General features: G+C 37.7%; 1 protein-coding gene and 1 long non-coding RNA gene across 11 annotated transcripts in view; one reads left to right on the top strand and one right to left on the bottom strand.

Annotated features, from left to right (window-relative positions):
- Positions 1-609: 609 nt before the first annotated feature.
- PPFIA2 (PTPRF interacting protein alpha 2) overlaps positions 610-23603 on the bottom strand; it is a 296305-nt gene continuing 273311 nt past the window's right edge. For 9 of the 10 annotated variants that reach the window (XM_032105297.1, XM_032105298.1, XM_032105300.1 and 6 more), the window contains 11 exons: positions 20661-20742; positions 16676-16876; positions 14551-14613; positions 13138-13167; positions 11528-11703; positions 10591-10688; positions 8634-8809; positions 8471-8539; positions 7362-7521; positions 5734-5826; positions 610-2067 (listed from right to left, as the gene is read on the bottom strand). In XM_032105297.1, coding sequence (XP_031961188.1) covers positions 5768-5826; positions 7362-7521; positions 8471-8539; positions 8634-8809; positions 10591-10688; positions 11528-11703; positions 13138-13167; positions 14551-14613; positions 16676-16876; positions 20661-20742 — 1114 coding nt within the window. In that variant the 3' untranslated portion in view covers positions 610-2067; positions 5734-5767. Of the gene's footprint in view, positions 2068-5733; positions 5827-7361; positions 7522-8470; positions 8540-8633; positions 8810-10590; positions 10689-11527; positions 11704-13137; positions 13168-14550; positions 14614-14698; positions 14856-16675; positions 16877-20660; positions 20743-23603 lie in introns of those variants that run through there. The other variant, XM_032105306.1, reaches the window with a different exon arrangement.
- LOC116442400 lies at positions 5826-7178 on the top strand. The gene is made up of 2 exons (XR_004239538.1): positions 5826-6449; positions 7117-7178. It is a non-coding gene; the product is annotated as an uncharacterized LOC116442400 (long non-coding RNA).

The following is a 23603-nucleotide window of genomic DNA, read 5'->3' as shown; positions in this document are numbered from 1 at the left end:
GAGACCTGATATGTTATCCTTAAATCAAAACTGAAGTCACAATAATACTATTTTAAATTCTTCTGGTATGTTTTCTTCCACTGTGAAATATATAATTTGGGGGTGCTGTATTCCTGGGGCAGGATAACTTCGATTGGTCATAATATCAGGCTCATTCTTTTCCCCAACACACTTTATTTCCCTTTGCCCCCTAAGTTTTAGTGTGGGCTTCAAAAGGAATTCTTCAAAACAAGAGCTGGTGTTTATGAGGGAACGTGTATTCACAGGATACTGCAGCCACTGACAGTGGTGTTTGCATTGCTTTATTTTGTGACATTCTGCACTAAAATAATCCAAAAGGAGGCTGAGGGAGGAGAAGAATGTTGGTCAAGTCTGAGGAACTGTGCATACAAGAGCCCTGACTTTCTACAGTTGTGCGCTACAACCCTGCCAGCACTTTGCACCCATCAGCAAGATCTGTGCTCCCTCTCGTGGCAGATTCTCACCAGTAAATCCATTGTAACTCGTCCCTGTTAGTGCCAAAATGTGCTTATGCTTAGCTATGAGAAGCATCTGGTTTCCAAACTTAATGCTACTATCTACCAAACTTAATAGACTTATGAACGCAAATAGCACTGAATTCTTTTTTTTATTGACATCGGGGGAGAAAAATCTTTCACCATCTGATTGACCAAACTTTGCCAAATAAAAATAGACAAAACAAATGTTTATGTACGTGCAAACATTGCAGATCAAACTGCTAAAAGAAATAACTAAAAGACAGGTCTTGAGCTAAGATAAAGCAGCAGAAAAATAGCAAATAGGTAAATGACTATTAAGTAGGTCTTACTTTGAAACTTCCCATTTAAACAAAGAATAAACAACAATAACACCACCAAATAAAGCCACAGCAGGTAATAGTTGCTCTTCTAAACTTTTATACACTATATATTAACCACTCTGTCTTTCAGTTATTTCCTCTGATAAAACTGACTTCTGTGAAGTCTCAGCAAGGCCATCTTGGCTAAAAGCATAACGTTAGACAGGAGCCTGCCTAATGCCCTGTTAGAATGAAGAAATGGTGGGGGTTGGCTTCTCTTTTCTTTATTTTTCTTTTCTGAATACATCTGGAAACAAGAATCTGATTCTATGCAAATTTTAGATTTACTTTTCCAATGCTGGCTGGTGTTTGAAGATCCTGGAACAAAAAGGTGGCTCTTGGTAAAGCAAGATTCTTCTTGGTCCACAGGTAACATAGAAGAGAGTTTTTGGCTTTTTTGTATAAATCATGTTTTATTAAATTGCCTTTTTTTTTTTTTTTTTTTAATAAACAGTTCTTCTGGGTTTATTTGTTTAAGAGATGAGCCATAGTGGTGCTTCTCTGTAGGTATGTGACATTTCCATTTTGTCCTTAGAGGTCTGTTTTGGCTTCAGTTCCAGGTTATGTCATTCTATTATACATCATCAGAGGCAGGTGTTCAGCTTTAAATATTGACAGATTTTTCTCAGTAGGAACATGTTGAAGCTTCTAACTCTGCTAAACATATTCATTTGACTGTTACAATCCAAAAACGGTAAAAATGGTGGAATGGAAAGATACAAACAGTATTATTGACACTGTATTGTCAAATGTTTGCACTGAGACCCCATGTACCATAGATTTTATTTTTAAAAAATCATATTTATATCCATTTACATAAGACTTACACATTTGAAAAGAAATACATACACAGTAAATACATAAATGTCTAGTATTTTACAATAAAACAGATGTAACAATGTAAAGATGAGTGGCTTCATTTGATAAAAGCTTTGGATGTGCACTACTGTCAAATTTTTGATGACAGAGATGCTGAGAGAAAAGGGGGACATTGTTTTGTTTTTCTTCTTCATATTTTTTTTTAGTAATTTAGGTTTTTTTAATTCTTGTTTTAAACTAACCGGTACATGAAAGGAACATCATATCTGTTTGTACGATAAACCTTACGTGTTCTCTTCCCTATTATCCTGTTCTTGCAGAGAGTTTTAATGCTCTTTTCCTACGTAGTGGTAGTGCACTTCAGGTCAAGTAGAAGAAAGAGATGACATCTAAGAGAAAAGAATAAACATTAATCAGCAAGATTATAGGATTCTAATTCAGTCTAAAGTGCAATGACAATAGAAAATATAGCACTAAGTAGTTTAGTAACTAAGTTACTAAAACATGGGGTTTGGGTATCCGAGAGAGGCGTGCATTTCTTTAATTTTAAATCTGCAACATAAACTTACTAATAATGCATTTTAATCTTTTACTAGTTGTCTTCAGTCAAAACAGACTGCTCCTTGTGTTCATTTTACAGTTGTTTTCCTGCTGTTTTGGTTCAGCACTGGGGTTAGTTTCCTGAATCTGGAGCCCTTTGCCTGTTTGGCACAAGGATAAACGCACATTTTCAGTGTACAGACCTTGCTGATGTACTTCGTGGTGGTTCTTCCTAATTCACTGCAGCTTGACAGCATTTACCTTTTTCACCCTGATGCTTTCTTTGCTATGGACCAGCTGCTTCCAGATTATCATTCACATCTTTTTGGAACGCTGCTTGTCCATTTGTCTTTACAAATCCTCTTTGGAACCATACACAATTGATTTTGCCAAATCTCCTTTAGTATTTCATTAGAATAAATGTTAATGTGTTCTATTGCTCCAGCTTGTGGCAAGAAATCTGTCCTTACTGACCGTTCTGACTTGGCAATGACAAATGTTTTAGAAGTTAAAAGTGTTGGGAAAGCTTGGATAGTGTGAGTCCCAAATCCACTGGCTGTGTAAGGGCATTGCAGCTGCTCAGCTGGGCCACCACATGTAGCCACCACAGCAGAAAGTTTGATGGGTCCTGTGTGCTCTGTAGTAAATTTCTTTGCAATGTTGAATGGCCAGCACCAGCAGCCTTAACTATTCTTAAGCTTCTGATACCGAGTGCGCTAAAACAGGTGCAGAGTATGCTCATATAACTGTTCTGAGAATGTCTGCTCATGGTTTCTGGCAGCTCATTGTGGTCTCAACAAATGTTAAAAAAATCACCTGAAATGCAATTTGAAAGCTGCTTCACAGCTGCTGTGAAGAAACACTATAAAGACATTGGAAGGTTGTACCAAACTGATGTTGTTGGCACAAACTATTTTGAAATACAAGACTTTGACAATCTCTGTAAGAGAATGTCTCTATAAGAGCAGCAGAATGCAAGAATCTGCAGCCTGCTGTGATCACATACCATCTGCACATGGAATCCATTTCCAGCTTTCTTTTTGGCCTGCTTTTTGTAGACATGTTCACTTTTACTGTATTAAAAACTCTCTTATCTCGCATTGTGTGGTAGCTTGTCCAGCTATCCCTCCCCTCTGCTGCTTAGTTCCTGGTTCTGTGCGTACAGATACTTCACCAGAGTAACACAGCTGCTGATGTAGTCTTGGCAAGGTGCTACAAAAGCCTGGATCTCAGTCTAAGCTGGATCTGGAAAATTTCAGGAGGCATGTTGTAATGAATAATCTTCCCTTTTGTCCAAGTATCAATCAGCTCCTTCCATGAAGAAGGAGTTCCTGTTACTCAGGAACTGTGATGACAAAATTCTGAAAACTCCTCTGTTGTCCTTAAATCTGATATCTCCCTCTATGAGCAGTTTCTGTTTATGCATTCTTTCTTGAGTTGCAGGAAATTTGTTTAAATTTTCAAGTGTGATGTAACAGTGAAGGAAATATTTTCCCTGCATGGTTTTTTTTGGGGGGGAGGGGTGGGGTGTTGTTTTGATTTTTGATATAATGTACTGGAATCCAAAATTATTTTAACTTGCTCTTTGGTTTCTAACCTGCATGGCATTTTGAAATTACCCTTACAGAAAGTGCATATACTAAAGTTCCAGTTCACACCATCTTGTTCCTCCTCTAAAAGGAGTATATGGTAAGTGGAAAGAGAAATAGTAGTATATTAATGGCAGTTAACCTCATATATTAGCTTTTACAATGTAGATGCAGATTCGATAGTCTTGTAGACCTCTCAAGCATTTAAGATTAGGATGTAATTGGCAGAATAGTGGACAAGCAGCAAGTACTGATGTGATACATATCACTGATACTTGAAACACTACTAATACTCCAATAGTAATTGAAGTTAACTTGTATAGATATACACATCTTTTTGCTCAAAACACACAGCTCCCATACAGACATAGTGCCAGAAAAGTCTGCTGCTTTATTTTTATTTGTGCTTTGTGACTTTTTAAATAATTTTTAATATAGTGGGAATAAACAGCTTGGATCATCTTAAATTAATTTTTGTTAGCTTATCAGTTTTCCATTTCTGCCTTTGTTGCACTCTTCAAGCCTCACCTGGCCCATTACTGTTTGCCTAAGAGACAGATTGGTGTTTGAACTTCATGGTCATGCTTTATTGCTTCCAACATTGCAATTCTGAAGCACATAGGAGAAAAGGTTCACATCTCTGCCTTCAGTTTCTGTCACCACTGAACCCTGTGAGAGTCCTGTCATTGACTTTACTGATACAACACCATGCTTGAATCTATACATGCATACACATAAAAAGATTTCTGTAGTTCATGTGCTTCATGATCATCTTTGTAGAACCAGCTGCTAAACTTTGCTTTTTCAGAAAAACCAAACCAAACCAAAACTAACAAATAACCACACCCCCCTGAGCTTATTTTTTCAGGGGTGGCACAAAAAGTTCCCTTTTTTACTAAGATTAAGATTTTATACTTTTGCAGTCTTTTGAAGATCTGTGAAGTGAGGCTCATGTCATCGGTAGGATATTGAGCAGTCTACTTTTCCCACCGTTAACATTTGCTATTCCTAAGCACGTTTTGAACCTACACAGAGTTAGTAAAGCCTTGATGGCCCCAAGTCTGTCCCAGTCTTGGGAATCAAAAAAAAAAACCAAAAAAACCCCAAACTTTTTTGCAGATCCTTGCATGTCTTGCCTGCCATATGTAAAAGCTATCGAAGCATGTTTGATGCCTGGTGAGGTTTTGGTGATATTCAAGTATTTTTTTTAGCTGCCTTACAATTCCCCAAGTAACTAAATGGAAACTTTTACTGAGAAAATACTAGCATAAAATGGTGCCATATTGATGTAAGTACCATCATGTGCATATTTTTTGCAAAAGTTGGGATAAAATAGAAAACTGTATTTCCACAGAACTCTGGAACAGTGACTGTGATATTCATAGCCACACTCAGAAGATATATGGTGAAAAATTTAACATGAATTCCAATACTAAATTTGATCCAAAGTTGCATCTGGCTCAGATTATCCTTTCTTTGTCAATTCTGAATGATTTGAGAAGTGCAGGAATCTCTGTAATAGATAAATTTTTCAAGATTTTCTGTAGGTGTAAGTCTTGTTCTAACTTTATGCAGGTACCTGATGTTCTAAATTGAGTCATAGCTTTAATTAGAAGTATTATAGAAGTAAATAGAAGTAAATCTCTTCTGCTTTACTAGCATTGCCCCCCACTCCAGCTCCTAGTAGAACTCTTTCAAGTTCTCATAAAGTAAGTTCATTCCCTGTGCCTTCTGCCATTTCCCCAAAATATTGTTGTTGGTAGTAGCATCCTCTGGACTGAGCTTAAGACTGTTGTCTTGACCAAATGACCACCCTAGTGAATCTTTAATTCTGTTCTCTGCTCCATGCTGGTTTTTGCTTGGATAATGTGGGGGGTAGTGTACAGTTACAAAGAGCTTTCATGATGGCCCCTACAGAATACTCACAACAATTCAGTGCTGGCTTCTTTGCTAGGCCTTGTCAGCATGAGTATGTGCGAACTGTTGAGCTGTCTAACCTCTGCAGTCGTGATGAAGCAACTGCAAATTGGGAAGGGAGAAAAAAAAGGAGACAAACCAGAACCTCTTTAGAATCATCAATAAAATGTATCAGTCTGTTTACCGCTGGAAGGGTGGCTGATAAATTGCTCTGTGGCTTTCTCTGACATAATGTGGGCATGGTCTAGTTCAAAATTCAGCATTTCTTCACATCTGATGTACTGTTGGAATCTGTCTAAAGGAAATACAGTTTAAAACTCAATTTTGTCTTTATTTTGTTGTAAGTCCTAATGCTCTTACCAAATACTATTGCGTTCTTACTGCAGATAGGAAGTCAAATCCTGGATGAAGATATAGGTCTTCAAAATTGCTTCCCTTTAAGTCTACTGAGTTCAGTATACTCAACTCAAGAATTATCTAAAAGACCTCAAGTAAATCACTAAATCTCCCTTGTGCCTTAGTTCCACATCTGTAAAATGGGAATATCATTTTCTTCATCATACCATGAACGGAAGATGAAATACATGAATGTTTATAAGGTTCTTATGTACTACAGTAACGTGGGCTATGGAAATGCCATGGGAGCTAGGAGTCAATGGAATTCAGTGATGCAATCAGTAAAGTATTCCATCTGTAACTGCAACTATAAAGTGTTGTTTTTAAAGGTGAGAAACTTTAATGGAATTTAGGTGGCAATACTGTCATACCAAATTCATTATCAAGTTACAGGATGTAATCTTTACAAGCAGTGTATTAAATTACTTTGAGATAAGTCTATTCATGAACCTAAATCCTGTAATGATGAAATAAATGGCTGTATTTTAAATGGGGCAATCTGTGTGCTAATACTTCTCAGAACTTCAGGCAGGTATACTTGGCTTTATCTTCCATATACCTGAAGGAATATCTGTGATGGGATTTGTCTCCTCTGCCTGCTCTCTTACAATAATTTTAAAATTTTACTTACTTTTTAATTATGATCTGCTTGTTAGTTTTCCACTCGTTTCTGAGTTAGCACATCTTTTGGAAAGCAAAAGATTTCCAGAGAAAATTAAGACTGATATATAGTAATTCAATTAGTGCCTGAATTTCAGTATTTGCTAACTACCCATCTGGTGGTAACTCTTAGCAAGTTCAATTATTTGACAGTCAAGGCTAAGCTGTTTAGATTAAAAGTTAGGTAGGAAAATAAAGGTGATAGCCCTTTCTAATTTCCTTCTCTAAAACACACTCCACCTGCTAGAGAGCCTGATAGGATGAAAACTTGCTTAGGTATTACATAGGTGAAAGTTAATAAATTAATTCCTGTCTTTCCGAATGTTTCCTTTACAGATGTAGGATAGTGAGATGGCCCTTTTTTTGTATTTTAAACACAGTCAGTCTGAAGCAAACCTGAAAAAACAATAATATGCCAAGTCAGTGCTTTTCCATTCCCTAATTCAACTCTCCCAGACTCCGTTCATCCTAGTTAAATGAACACAGTTGTTGTGGTGTGAGGCTGACATGCATTGAGTCAATCTGGCATGCTAGGAGGAGCCTGGTGCTTTCCAAGAGGAAGTGCAGAAATGAGTGCATACCGTCACTCGCCATCTTCCGCGACTGCCCTGAAGTGGTGGTGAGCCGGAAGCCGGCCGGCAGCGTTTCCGATGCGCCCGGCATCATGCTGATCCCATGAACCTCGCGTGGGGGGAACTGCCGGCGCCAGGAGGGGCCGCGCCTAAAGTTCTTGTCATCGCTCTGTCGACACAGAGTTGTATTTGATAAAGCAAGATGAAACATTTTGATTAATTATCCTGCTGTGTGCTCTCTCTACCACTGCCAAATGTATTCCACAACAACTACCCTGCTCTGTTGCACTGCATCCAGTCACTGTAATATGTTTGAGACACGCTTGTGAAAGTAAAAGCTTTAGAAATATTAAATGCTGGGGTCCAAAACTCCTCTTAAATCTTTAGCTCGATATAGTCAAGGGGTTTAGTATCAGCTAAAGTAGAACTTTCTTATACAGTGACAGAAAGTGGTTTGTTGCTGCATTAGGAGGCTTACATAAAGTATTAAAAAAGGATTAAACACTCATGTGCATGCACAGAATTCATAGGCATCTGATATTTTCATCAAGTCCTTAAAAGTTTTATTCTCCTCCTGTGCAGAAGTCCAAGACTTGAACACTTTTGCACTGGACTCTTACGTTAAGATAAATAATTTCCATAGTTGAATTTGAGATTCCTCTTCCCAGATAACTACCCCAAATCACACTCTATTAATATTGATTAACTTTGAAGAAATTTGAAGAAAAAAAAGCAATAAAGATCAAACCAAAAATCTACTTTGTTATTTTTAAAAAAGGTGTAAGTGTCCTAGAGAATAGACTGCACAGGCATCCCACCCACACACATCCCCTACCACCTGCTCTGGCCAGCAAAACTTCCACTCCATTCTTCATGTTTCCCCTCTGGAAAATGTTCATCTTAAGGTAAGAGTGCAGTGTCAAATTTAGCATCCAAGATGACCAAATATGTAGCCAAACTGAGGTGACTTTAAAAACCTTGATGGGCATTACTACATTTTTTTAAAGCTGTAACTGACTGTTTTTAACATTGTGAAAATTAACATGTCTTCATGCATTTGATTTAATTTTAGTGTTTTATTGTGATATTTTATAAATACTGAAAATAAAATTAATTACTTCCTCAAGTCGTCTTTCAGTTCCTAGTGCTAAAAGGTTGTTGTATTCTCTCTCAAGGATCTGCCGTGCCTAAAGATACCAAAGTAAACAATTAAAATTGTTGAAGATGAATAAAAGGTAATAATGGGTATAGATTAACCAGAAGTAGTATAAGCAAACTTGCCTGTGTGTTTTGTGTTGGAATCTGTAATAATAAAGCTAAACTGCTGTAGTCAAAGTTTTCATCCAGTGCTATAAGTGAACCATGTACACCACTTTCTAGAATATTATTTGCATATTCTCGGAGGCCAATGGCTTGTATCCAGCGTATGACTCGATCGTTGCTCCATACCAGCACATCTATAAGGACATAACACCAGGTCAGTCTCCTGATACCTGTCAACTTCCAAATTGTACAGGTGCATGTGTGTAGAGCTGTGCATGAACTGTGGATGTCTTACTGCTTGATTTCTTACATGAGGAATGCCAGCAAACTATTCATATAGCTTTAGTACCTCCTATTCCAAAACTCTTATGTGGTTTTAACTATCTTCAAGTAAAATGTTTATTCCAAATAATGTTTCCAAAGGAGAAAAGTGCTTGCAGAGGGGATCTCCACAATGCAATTCCTCCCACATCCTATATATACCCTTTTCAGTTTGTAGGCAAGATGTTACAGGGCAATGCCACAGGGAAAATATCCATTCCTCAAGGCTTCACTTGGGAGTTTTGTATTAAATGTCTTGAGAGCTGCATCAGCACCTATCATTTTCTAACATGCCATAAAGTAAAGGATTAGTTCACAATTTTAGAGACAAACTATTTTTAGTGCAGACAGCTGTTAGAGTTGTTAAGGTCCATACCAGTTACAAAGCTGAGGCAACAAAATGAGCTAGTAAACCATTTTTGAAGATTTCACTATTGTACGAAGGTATCCTGCCCTGCCTGTAAGATTAAAAAAAAACAAAACCAAACTTATGCTGATCTTTTTCGTTGTGAGTGGGAGAGTACTGAGTTTTCTGCTACTAAGTGATGAGGCTTTTTCCTGAACCCTTACAAGTCCAGCTAGTGTGGGTGTTCTGGGAGCAGAATTTCTCCATCGCCTAGCTGAAGGCATCCCACTCTTTGGGGTCAGGATCAGCTGAAACACAGTGGCAGGCAGAGACCAAATCCTACCTGGGACCATGAATAAATGACCAATGCATGACAAGGTGAAGGAGGCTATGGATTATTACCCTTGTCCTAGCAGGAGCCAGCGCTAAAGCCACACCAGAATTTGAGACCAATACCCATTTCCCATATGTCAGTCTCCAGCTAGACCCACTTGGGCTGACTGGCACTGATGCCTGCACATCCAAGGCAAAGTCTTTGCATTAGTGCATGCCTTGAGCAAATGCACACTGTCACTGTAGCCCTTCATCTTTTTTTTTTTAGCTCTCCTAATCAGCATTGTGCTTGAGAAGTGCTAACTGCTGTAGTCACTAGAGCTGGAAAAGCTCAAAGGAATCAAAGGATTCATTTCTGATAGTTGAAAAAACCCAGCCACCCTAATTGTTATATATAAAAAGAACCATGTAGTAAGCATGCAACCGCTCTAGAGAGGTCTACACAGAAAAAATCTTTATAATCAGCTGTGAAATCTTCTAATAAGGCCAGTTTCGTCAGGAGCTATTCTTATGTACCAATCAACTGCCTCAGTGGTCACCCCTCCAAGCAGCATTTTCTATGATACATTCTGATGTAAGAAACCAAAGGCGAAGGTTTTCACAAGCTGGAGCATAGTGTTAAAGTCCTGAGTGCTCCCATGTTTTAGTGTTGCCCCCAGCACATATCACTGAGCTGCAGACTGTTTGGCCTTCTGCTTCTGAGCCTGAAAGAGGGTCAGATAAGATCCATACCCAAAATCTGATTTAGCAAAACGTATGTATCAAACCACCTCAGAATTGCAGCCCCAATTTAGCAAAGTACTTAACTGTGCCTAATTTAAGGAGATAGGACGTGCTCTGAAGAAAGATGGACTTACATTAGTTTTGCTTAAAGCACGTGCTTAAATGCTTTGCTAAAATGGCATGACAATGGGTTAACAGCATCAAGCTTCAAAAGAAGAAACATTCCCAGTATTCATTCCCAGGAACTATCACCTTTTATTTCATGCTGACTCATTTCTCTTCTCTTTTCCAGTTCTTTTCTATCATAATTCAACCTCTTTAAACACATGATTCCATATTGCAAGCTTGTTCTGTTATTTAAAGAGAAACATTTACAGAGTTAATAATTTTGAAGATAGGAACATATGTAGGATGTATTTCCTGCACTTCGCATGAGGTGTTTCATGGTGCCCATGTAAGAAAGCTTGAGAACAGAGGGGAGAGCAAATACAGTAAAAAAACTCCACAGACTTCAGGAATGAAATGGAAAAAACCAAAATGAGTATGTTTGAATAACTGTTTTAACATAAGAAACCCAAAGCATTAAAAGAATATTCAGAAAAGGTCAGCCCTTGTGAGCCGTGAAACGTTTTGTCAAATCAGGCTTTAAAAAAGTGACAAATCAGACAGTATATTAAAAAGAAATCCACTTCTTGTCACATAAACCTCATTCTCCCTAAAGTCTAAATGCCTTTATTTCCATACTTTCAATTTAGCTTCCTAGCTATATCCCTAGGTGACCCAACAACTGTCAAATTGCTTGTACTGTTAACAGCTTTTATGTGCTACACACAATAGCTTTTCATTATTATAAGATCTCAAGGCTTCAAAGCTTAGTCTAACACTTTCTGATACTTCACACCATTTAAATTATTACTGTTTCTGTATTGTCAAGAGTCTATTGATATCTTAATGGTTCCCTGCTCATTACGAAATTTATCTGTACCAGTATCTTGGTTTTGAGAGATGTGATTGCACTGTGGTTGCTATTACTAAAGGAATCTCTCTATTCAGATTTCTGACAGTCAGCCCTCGCTTTTCTGTGTTTTTCCACACCAAAACAACAGCAAGTGTTTTTATTCTGTGCAGCACTGAGCACTAGACAAGACACATAAGCGTTTATATGGGTGTAGTCTTTATGCCAACATACCGATGAAAACTATCCACCATTTTTAGGTGCACACGCAGATCTTTCTTTGTCAGGTGGTCTAACATCCTCGCATCTACCAGGCATTCCATAAAGTAACTTCGGTATTGAGGTAAACCCAGGCTGGGGAGCCATTCGTTACCTATCCATTCATGGTTCATATCACCATAAGCCAGGGTCTACAGAGAGAAGAAAAGGGAGAGGGGGAATAAATTCTTGAGTTTGTTCAAGACTGCACTACAGACTGAAAACAAGATATGTCTGAAAAAAAAAGAATTCTGATTTTGCTTTAACGTTGGAAGAGGGAGCCACTGTGAGATATTTGTTTTTCCTGTTGTATCTTGTTTTCTTATGTAAGTTTAAAGGAATGTTTTTCAATTTTGAGTTTTAAATGCAAGCAAACTTGTCACACAATCAAAATGTGTATCTTTCATAATAGTACTTGCTTTCAATTGACCTTCTAGAATATTTATGCCAGGCAAATCCTGAACTGTGAACTGGTAATGCAAACATGGCTCCAGGGAATCCACTGAGGCTTATGTTACTGTTTAGTGGGGAGAAGAATTTCCTAAATAGGATCTATGACACTTCATGGCTACACACCTGTAGTCCTTCAGAGACTAAAAGTTAATTTCAGTTGTTTGGCACTCAAGCTTACATTTTAATGAGATATTTTCAGCTGTGAACAGCTTAAACCTAAGTGCATATGTAGAGCTCAAGAAATTAATTGAAGCTAGTACTCAGGCTTCATTGTTCAGCTAAAATTTCACTAGGGTGAGGAAAGGAGTATAAGAAAAAAATGTGCACATTGAGCTATTTTTATATGAGTTGCCCTATTAAGATGCAAAATAGATTTTTACATCTCATTGTTGTTAATTATTTTGTACTACAAAACTTAAGAGAACAGAGAACTGATAAGTTGCAAGATTTATGCTTCCCAAACAGGATCGTGCTCAGGATCATTTTCAAGACTAACTATCTCTTTGTTTTTGTTTTTAATGTCATTATAAACAAATGAATAACACAGTGTAAACCGGATGGATATATTATCTATGAGGGAAAATATACTCTCCTTATGTCTCATTCTTGTGAGGTTTTGAAAGGAAAAGGAATGTCATCAGTAAAGATTGCAAGATCATGTGAGAGTGTGCATATATTACAGAGAAAAAAAATTTAAAATGTAGCTAATTGAAAGTTCTAACTAAATTATATAATACTATTTGTGGACTGATACTTGGGTGTGATTTATACAATTGTTCTAAAAAAACCATTCAGTATAATTGTAGAAAAGTTAGCTCTCAAATTCATGGCATATTTAATTTTCCTATTCTGAAAAATGAGGAAAATACTTCTACTAGTTTTAGATGGGAAATAGAATATGTCTCTGGAGTGTAGGAATTTCTTTTGTGAAAAATATTCACCAGCATATGTACCTCATTCTGCTTTACCTAAAACAACTGTCCAGAGAATATATTCTTTGAAAAAAACTCTACATAAATCATAATTCAATCATTGAGATACTGTCAGAATATTATATTCCACTACACATATTGACACACTCAATTACATTATTGTTAACTTTCAGTTTAAAAAAGTCATGTGAAAGATCATACCTGAGCCCAGCTGCCTTCTTCAGACTCTTTCTGTATTATCATCAGGAAGCAATTAGTAAAGCAGGTAAAAAGACAATAAAAATTAGTTATAGAAGTATGTGATATTCATATGCACATTCATGAAAATGAAAATCTACACATAAAGTGCACGAATAAAATAACTCTGGCCAGTGGCAATGTCCTGGACTAAACTACCTGAAAAATTACAAGACCAAATCTATAAAATGTAGCTGAGTTTTCAAGGTAGAAAATCATTATATCTTGGTGAAATTATACCATTACAGCATTACTTAAACACTCTTCACAGTTTCACAATTAAAACACATTTATGTAAAAATTTGGGCATTACTGATGTGGTCTTTTGTTTCTAGTTTGATTTTGAAACATTCACAATGAAAATCTGTCTTCTTAAGAATGTATTGTAAAGGAGCTTTTTACATAACATTTTTTATGGCAAAATTATATTTTTCTGGCTGGCCAGTTAAACAGGATCAACTCTACTTCTGGTCAGTTCAGTGCTGTTATATTTGCATTTATCTTTACCAACAATAATAAAACTGGAAATGCGCTCAGTTTAAAAAGAAAAAAATATTGATGAGAATTGGCTTCCTTACTACTGATGAGAAAACTTCAAATGCTATAGCAAGCATAGACTTCTAAGAAATAACTCCTTATTGCATCAAAATTTAGCTCCAGTACCTCTCCCACCATTTATGGATTGGGCTGACTATAACGTTTGCCAAACCGAAGATAATTTTTTTCAGAGATCTCACTGGAACATGTATCATGTTTTATAAGCACCTTTATGGAGTTGTTATGATGTAATGTTAAAAACCAAAACCTAAGTAACATATGTTGCATATTGAAAAAAAAAAGGCTTACTTTAGTGTTTAGGGAGAGGTTTGACAAAAATCAATAAATAAATGACACTCTCCATGCACCTGAAATCAAAGATCATGAATACCCAAGCACGGACATGAAAGACTCAGCATAATGAAGTTGTCAAATGCATCATTCTCAAGCCTTTTCTTATTTCTTTCTATATCAGCAGATACAAAACACTGTTTAGAAGAAGAGGGAGTAGATTACAGGAGAAATGTTGTACCTGTAACCATGACAATTTCATTTCATTAAATGAGGTTTCACAGTGGCACTGAGACTATTACATATGCTGAAAGTCCAATACTGGTTTTAGGGTCACACAATTTTTGTGATGGCAATACAGGTTGTAAATTCTTTTGCTGAAAGATAATGTAACTGTTCTTTAAATTCAATTTCATTACTCCCTGCAACTTGCTAATGGCATGCTTTGGGAAGCATCCTACAGAAGATACGGCATCTGTGTTAAAGCAGGAACAGGCCTATTCTCTTTTGAGCACTGAAACCATTTTAAGTGGAAATGGAATGACTAACCGTTTTAGCTGGAGCAGCAAGATTTTCCATTTCTTCATGAGTCACCCAAACATTGCCTGAGGGCTACGGACAAGGCCCACAGGAAGGCAGGTGGGGTCCACATTAGGTAAGCAGTGGTAAAGAAGAAAGGCAGCACCACTGTAAGTTAACAGCGCATCACCATCAGCACAACCACGTTCTTGCCTCTACCGAGCTGCAGCTAGAGACAACTTTAGACAACTTGGTTTGTATCTTTCATTTGCGGCTTCTGAACAGATGTGATGGAGTATTACAACTAGAACTGATGGATGAAATCCGGCAGAGCACTGCCACAAAGGAAAGAATAATAATTAAAGCTGCATTTCATAAACAACTGGCAAATGCAACCTTTAGCTCACAGCTCTGTGCAGAGGTAAGCTTCAGCTCCCAAAGATTTTCCAGCCTAAATATTCTGCACAAATCACATGCTCATATTATAATCTAAATAATGAATACTTGCACCATGTTTCTGTAAATCAAAAATGTCAAGAGAATTCCCTTGTAAAACTTTGTCCTCATCCTTTTGTTTTTCATCAAATTATTACTAGCACAGTGAGGAGAGTCAGGGAGGGGGCTTGGATGTATGCTATGTTTTCTGGAGACCTGAGATAAATTAACTCCTTTCCTGAGAAAGAGGAGAAGCAGAAAGACTGGGGATTCAGAAATGCGCATACTGGGGCAGGGCAGCTTTGTGCACTGACAGTACTCAGGCAGAATTAAGAAAACAAGGCAAAAGTAATCCCAATGTTTTTAGCTATATTCTCTCACTTCATAAGTGTATATGCTTTTATGCTTTGAAATATCCTGTTATGCTTTTAAAATAAAATTCAATTTTGTGTAGTAATTCAAACATCGTATCAAGTCTTTACTGCTTTACTTTGTTAAAATCCATTACAATTCATAATATTACCACGGTAATGACACACAAAACTGTTCTCAGGGAAGAAAGTATCAGATGGTGAACTACAATATTTAAAGAACATTAACAACATGAAGATAAAATGGCAATCAAGAACAATATTAGTGCTGTTGCCCAGTTGCTTATGCAGGTCAGTGGATCTGGTACCTCTCCAAAGTATCTGAAATTTAATTTCCACCAAAAGATTCTCCATAAATTTAATGAAGATGATATATTACAAAATATAAATATTATAATTAACATTATCATTATTATTAACTTGCTATTAGAAATCTGAGCTACACCACTTGAGTAGTAGTCTTTGTCCTTCACTTCTATGCCACGTTTTCCATCTGATCCAGCCTCTTTTCTGTTAGTCTCCCTTGCTTCTTTCATAACCATTACCATCAGCATATCGCAGTGTTAAAAACTCCCCTTTTGTGATCTTGTTTCTTTTTGTCCTCATCAGTCTGGCCTTTTTTTCCTGCTTTCTGTAGCATATTCATTCTTACTCTCCCCTGATCTGATCTATTTCCTTGCTCTTTTTGATATATTCCCCTTTTCTTTCAGACTTGTGTGGCTGTGTGTCTTTACTTGCTTCCCTCCTGTCTGCCGCCACTTTTTCTTCCTTCCTCACTGAATGCACAGGCTCCACTGCAGCCTTCCAGATGCTCCCCTCACACCTCCAATCACTGCTTCTCTTAAGAGCATGAAGAACCTAAAGCTTACTCATATTAGATAACATTTGAAAGGGTGCAAAAACCGGGAATGGGAAAAAGACTCAAAAGGGCTGTGTTCCTACATAACCTCTCCCAACACCTGCCTCCCCTCCACGCCAAAAAAAGAAATAAAGAAAGAGAACAAACAAACAAAAAAAGAAAAACAATCTGATTAGGCTGGTACAGATGATTTGAAGGAAGAGAAAGGCAAAAATACAGGCAAAATTACAAATAAGATGCTCAATACTGATTTAGATAACATCAAGGATAATCCAAACAATGGCTTAAAAAAAATAAGAATATCTGATGAAAGAAAAACATCAGCAATCAACAATCAAGGGACGAACAGGTAGTTCTGAGTCTCTATTAGACAGTTCCCACTGATTGTGAAGTATGTGCTATCACAGAGCCACTCTGCTACTACAAAAGATTTTCTGCAGACTCCTGTAGGGTGAAGTCGGGAAGAAAAAGTTAGCTGAACAGGACTCACTGTTCTGGATGTTGGAGGTGCTGATGGACTTGTCAGTGATACCATCTCCTGGATTGCTAATCGGAGTTTTAGGCGATGAAGAGGATTGCTGATTCCAATTTCTCTTTGAATCTCAGTATCGGACAAAGCAGACATGATAGCTCCACTCTTCACGTTGGCACGGCAGGCGGCGACGTACCAGGCTGGCATCCCTAGCCAGAGCTGTGAAGAGAAAGGACATTTCATCCAAAGCACTGCTCCATTTCTTGAATGAAATTACAGTCATAGAATATCCTGAGTTGGAAGGAACTCATTGGCATCATCAAGTCCAGCTCTTGGCTCTGCACAGAGCAACCTCAAGGATCACATCATGTGCCAAGAGCATTGTCCAAAAGCTTCTTAAACTCTGTCAAACTCGGTGTCATGACCACTAAGAAACAATTAATTAATGACCAATATTAAATAACTAATTGTCAGGACACCTATCAGTTTGAATAAGCATGGTAACACACACAAATGAATATGAACATGATAGTCTTTAATAAAACAAAATTGTTTCAGAACCTTTGAAATTGCCCTGATTTCATGTGAATTCTTTTTGCTTTTACTGTAATCAGAACTTTAAAGCAAGGCATGCTTTGAATTATTTTTAGAGCTGTGTGCTTCCATCCCCTGGGCTACTCCTTTCCCAGGTTTTTAATGAGCAAGTACTGGCACAAGTCAGTGTTCCTGCCCATCTGATAATCTTAAATACAGAAAATAATCTAGGAGGACTGAAGTAATTTCTTCACTTTTGTACTGAAATGGCTTTCTCTTTTTTTAACACGGTGCATTCAAGGGACACAATCTTGCATTTCTCAGCTTTTATTTTCTTAGTAGAAGTTAACCAAGCCCAGCTCAAACAACCAACCTATCAGGGACAGACTTCAGAATAAATTTGGGAACAGGCTGGTATGGTGTCACATCCCAGCTAGGAATACTGGTTAGAAGGTGCAGCACAGCTCCATCACATATGGATTTAGAAGATATATACTTACATGCTTTTCCTCTCCTTATGTTAGTCTTACTAGCCCAGGCCAGCCTTGCTTCACCACTTAGTCTTTCCTTGTAAGAGGACTTACTGAGTGTGAATTATTTTTTGTTTTTCTCAGCTTTCTCATTTTATGCTGCCTCATTTATATGACTACAGTGTCTACAGCTCTTTTTTTCCCTAAGGAGGTAAATTCATATCAGGGATACATTTATGTGAGGTTTCTGATCGTGGTATGAAGTACACTATACTTAGGAAAGCCTGTGAGAAGAACATAAGCACTGAATGCCATAATCACTGAGATTTTAGGGATAACACAATGGAAAAAAAGACCTAGCTAGGTGCATCTCAAATAGGCCATCAGAATTAGCTGATTCCATTGTTGGGTTTTTTTCTTAATACAGGCTTACTAAAACAGGACACAAGGTCAAGGAAATGAGGAAATTCACCAACAAATCTGGAAAGCAATGATGAATTGCAAGGATTTTCATTTCATTTGACACAGTAGGGGGAAGACCTGTGTGGTTATTAAGAAGTGTATGCATTATCTGGGAAATATTTCCATAAAAGACAGATGTTAGGTCACTTTTATGTTACACAGAAAACAGACTTGACTGTCAGGTTGCAAAAGGCTCAGTCAGACTTTGAGTCCTGAAGTATCACAAAGGTTGAGAAATGACTGCATTGTGTTTAAAAACATCCTTCCCACTGATGGGATTAGCCACTACCCTCCATCCAATGCTAGTCTAAACCTCAAAAACATTATCTAATTCCAGCAAACTATTACAAAATACAAAGTTTCATGAAAGAAAAAAATAAAACAAACCAAAAATTATGTAGATATCACCCAGCTGCACTTAAACAAAGGGCCATGGAGAAAACTATGCATAGCTTTAAAATGGGTTTCATCACCTCATTTATTTTGACATTAATTTTTTTCACACATGCACTTGAAAAACAGAAAAGTGTAAACACTGTGAGTTATTCGCTGTAGAAAGAGATATAAATGGTTGCTGCTTATTAGGTAAATAATTTCTTTAACAAAATAAGTAAATTCTTCAGTAAATAGCTGTCTAGAAGAAAATGATGTTAGATAAAGTCTCTAAAAAGGGAACACAGTAATCATTCTAGACAGAGAACTCAGATATCAAGATTGATATGCTTTTCCATAATTAATTAGGAAAACAAAAAATTCTTAAAAGTATTTCTCAACTGTGTCTGTGCTACATACAAACAGCAAGAATAAATGCTAAGGCTGAAAAGCCCTGAAAAGTTTGAAAATTTCACAATATACTTCTTAAATTTCAGCCTTTGTCTCCTTTATTATTATTTTATTCTTTAGCTGAAGATGAATGCATATGTTATATTTTTCTTCAGGAGAGTATGAAATGCACACAGCGTCCATCTGCTGACTGAATGCACTGATGCTCACTGAATAAACACACTACTCCTATCCTCATATATTTTTATCATCAGTATTCAATCTGCATTTACTACTGCAACATTAACTTCCTTGTGAGCTCTCCTTTGCTACTGTCATCATATTCCCCAAGAACTTCATAGGCCCTGATTTCTCTTTACAGCCCCTCTCAGACAGTGGGAAACATACCCTATTTTTCAGAAAAGAATCAAGGGGAAAGGAATTAGGGCTTAACTTGTCAAAAACTGCTTGAAATTGTGGATCACCTTGAAAGAGGAGGGTATTGGTATCAGAAATTACAGACTTTTGTATGTTCATGTTTTCAGCAAATCATTTAGTGTAATTATTATTATTTATGACCGGTATAAATCTTGTTACATACCTCTTAAAGTCATATGAAAACGTCAAGTAGTGGCCAAATTAAGGATTGTTCCATATTTACAGAGATTTTTTGGGAAGGAAGATATAATCCCGTTTTCCAAGGTCATATGCAAATGCTTGTACTGACTTTCTGCAGTTTTCATTTTGTCTTTTTCATTAGGTACCTTCAGCAACTCCAATGTGAAGCAGAAATTTTGTAAACATTAGCTGCTTTCATTTCTCATCTTTCATTTATTCACTAGCACATATCTGCCAAAGCTTTGGAGAGGGATCTTTTTTTCCTATTGAAGGGAAACACTTTACAAAGTCTAACTGATGATCAGTGGGTTATAGCTACAGCAGGAAGGAGGAAAGTTGTGAATAGGTAGCAATGCTTGGTATAGTAAGGAATAGACACTTGTTCTTTGAGCCAACAAAGAGCTTGTATCTGCACTGAAGTGTTACAGCCTTGCCATGTAAAAGTGTATTTGTATAAGAACATTCTTACTTTCTCTGCCTTCTTCTCCCCTCAGCATTTGTGTATTTTTTGAGTAGTTCATCTAAAATATTCACTGATATTTTTGTCAAAATTGATGACAGCTCTGCTGAATGTTTTTTCTTCTTGATTTCCAGAACTCATTCATTTAGGTCCTCCAAATAAAGGACATCTCTCTCTGGCTGTGAAATCCAATCACACTGGATTTCAGATATGAAGGCACTGCCTGTCAAATCAGAGAGATTTCAACCTGGAACTCTTACACTGCAGGTGAAAATGGTGAGAGGAACACTTTTTTCCCCATTATGTTTTTAAAATACAGAAAGTTACAAATTCTTTAAATTTATTTAAAATTAACTCATCATTCTACATAAACTGTCTGTGGAGTTCCTAGACATTTAGAGACTGAGAAATGCAAAAATTTCAAAAATTTGAGATTCAATCAAATTTCTGGTCCTCATCCCACTTTGTAACTCTGTCTTACTTGTTTTAGCTCTAGTCTCTAATTTACACCATCCAGTGTCAAAATCTATGTAGTGCTGACAGCACAGTGCACACAGAGAGGGGAAGAGGCTGTAACAGTCTCTTTTAAGGAGAGACTTTGTAAGGAGAGACTTTAAGGAGACTCTTTTGTAAGGATAAGCACACAGAAGCAGTCTACAAATGTGACTCACTTTTTCAAGTTATGTCCAACACTTACCTCCAGCCAGGCAACCACCGTTGGTCCATCCCACTGCGCAAAAGGCAAACCTTTTCTCCGAGCCTCTTCCAGAAGCTCATGTCTAAAAATGGATCAAGAAATGGTAAATACGTGGAGGTATCTGTTGGGACAAAAAGATGCAACTCTGCCTTTTTGTGAAGGGTAATAACAGTGAAGCACAATGACAGGCATAGAAAAAGCACAGAACACACCAGTTAACAATACAGCTCTTTCTCCTGTTGAATGTACTCTCAATCTATTCCAAATTCTCCATTTTTTCTGACATCCTTTTAAACATCTAACATACAAAAGGTGAGGTTTCTGTCTTTTCTTTAGCCAAAGCAATAAAAAAAATCGGTATACCCTATAATAAAGGGGTATCAAAACAGTCACTGGTAAAGAGAAAACTGAGGTACTCTTCCTGAGACTAACTTAGCTCTGGTCTGCTAATGACTCAGAAAGGCCCAGAACTGGCAACTTCTAGACATGAACTAAGCATGGATATAATGCAGATGGATCTGAGAGGTGTCTGTGTTTGAAACACAAAGCCAGCTGTAGCAGCTATGCACAATGCTAGGGCCTGTGGAGTACAGCTATTCTGTACCTTAAATATGCCATCTGTGGCTAGCTAAGAGTTGATTGCATCTTTAGTAGTTCCATGTTTGCATCTTTTTAATTACTGATTATATATAAAAGAATTCTACGTGGTTTACTGATGTATATATTTTTATAATTATAGAATTGATGTGATTTCTCAGTTTTATACATATACATAGATATATCTCTATTGAGTTGATTGAATACCAATCCAGATCCTTTATCTACAGTTTTTTCTGGACTACAACTGGTGTATATGTAAAACATCATTCTCAAAGCTTAATTTAACATGGTGGTGTTAAATATTTGGTATAGTTACGTATAAACCAGTCAGCTAGACTATCATGAAAATGCTCTATATTAAAAACATTCAGCTATTTCACCAGACATTTCCACTGTGGTGATGGCATAGAAAAAGCAGTCCTTCAAATATCTTTTTTTCTGGTGTTTAACAACATGTTTTCAGCTGCCTCCTACTGAGTGAAACACAAAAGAATGCTCCCAGCAACAAGCTGTAGTGAAAAAAAATTAGACAAGGACTATGCTAATGTAGTATTAAAATTTGCTTACTTTCCCAAATAACAAGAAAATCTTGGAATTATGGCTTCAATTTTGTTCTGTCTTCCTTTATTACTACAGCCTTTGTGGTTCAGTTATCCCTTGACAATTCTTCACTGCCTGAGCAGCCTTTCAAATACTTGTACTACAAAATCACAGCAGATGGAGTGATCTTACTTGTAAGGAGTAGTCCTTTAGGGATTTTTGCATTGCCAAGGGGCCACACTGAGAGAATTTGGCTTTAGCAGAATATGGAACTCAAATAAGAGATTTTGCATACAGGTTTAAATCCCTGGCTCTGAATATTTATAGAAAGAAAGCTGCTTTATTTTCTGTGTTTATGCTGTAGTAATACGTAACATTACAAATACTTGACAGCATTACTGAAGTTGTTCTAGCTTCTCCTCCCACACAGCCTTTGCAGCATACCTTTCCTTTGTCACTCAGATATCCCAAGCCACTGTAGAGCTATCCTTGATTTCTGTGAAAGCATAACCCCCAGTAAAACAAGAAGTTGCTCTCTGGGTACACAAACACCATGTTACCTTCAGCAGCTGATGGGGACGCAGGAACCCCATATTCCCAGGGAGACAAGTAGTGAATGCCTATGAAAGGTATTCACCTGCCTGCTTAGGAGAGCGGAATTAAGGCATGTCCAGACTTGGCCCCATCCCAGCTACCTGTGGATGAGGTATTCGGGTTTCAGCCTTCCCTCAGGGTTGGTTCTGCAGGTGCTACAACGATGCTGTACCTCCCTCAGATGCTACAACAGGGCTGCAGGACTCCTGAGGCTACCGGCTCTGAGAGCTGGCATGGCTACCCTTAGGGAGAGACATGCTTTCAGGAATGCCCCTGCCTCACCTGGCCACTTCTGGTGCCCCATGGCAGAGCACGGACTGCACAAAACCCTGTACAATGTGCTCCTTCCCTGCAGCCAGCCCAAGCCCAGGGAGCAGCCCCTTCTGCAGCTAGGAGTCTCATGGAGACACCACCCCTGGAGGAACATGATCCCAGAGTTTCCTTTTCTGGGCTATTCTCTTCAATTATCCCAGCTGAGAGAGCAGGGCTAGCTAACATGCTATGGAGAAAAGGAGATAATGGCTTTGAGGGTCCCTGGCCTTCCTTGCTTGTGCTCTCCAAGCACAAGAGCAGCAGCACCTGGACTACAAGGAGATGGGAAGGAAGTCTTGGCCTCTTTGATTTGGTGTTAAACCTCTGCATGGCCTCAGGAACTGAGATGCCTGCAGAGGAGCCATTGGCACTTTAAGGTCTCACTTCCATGAAAAACTTAGTTCCTTTATACTGGAATTACAAAGCACATATTTCTAGGGAGTCTTCTGAGTCTTCTGTGACTTTGCAAATTTTGTACCAGCCCAAGTGTGGAGGCTTAGTAATATTCCAGTGATTCTCAAACCAATACATTCTCCCAGAGTGGAAAAGCACTTCTGTTACTTCAGAGGCAGTCTGGCTCACAGAGTTAAAGGAAAGCAGAGCTGTGGTTATCGATTTAGGCTGAAGGAAAGGGGCCAGGACAGAAATGAGATGCCATATATGTGTGTATATACATACGCGCTATAGCCAAAGCCTACAGTTTGATAAACATAATCCAAATGGTCTTTGCATGTAGAAGGAAACTGCTTTGAGCTGAAAATATTTTTAGCATAAAGTTAAAAATCCTGTACTTAGACATGCACATGAAATATAGCCATCATAAGGGTTGTGCCTCACTCACTGATGCAGAAAAATAGTAAAAGGACTTTTATGATCTTTTGTTCCCTTAAAAAGAAT

This window comes from Corvus moneduloides, chromosome 4 (genome assembly GCF_009650955.1).
Source record: "Corvus moneduloides isolate bCorMon1 chromosome 4, bCorMon1.pri, whole genome shotgun sequence".
In the NCBI taxonomy this organism is placed as follows: domain Eukaryota; kingdom Metazoa; phylum Chordata; class Aves; order Passeriformes; family Corvidae; genus Corvus; species Corvus moneduloides.
The sequence above is the reverse complement of the archived record's forward strand: the minus strand, read 5'-3'. Positions and strand labels throughout refer to the sequence as shown.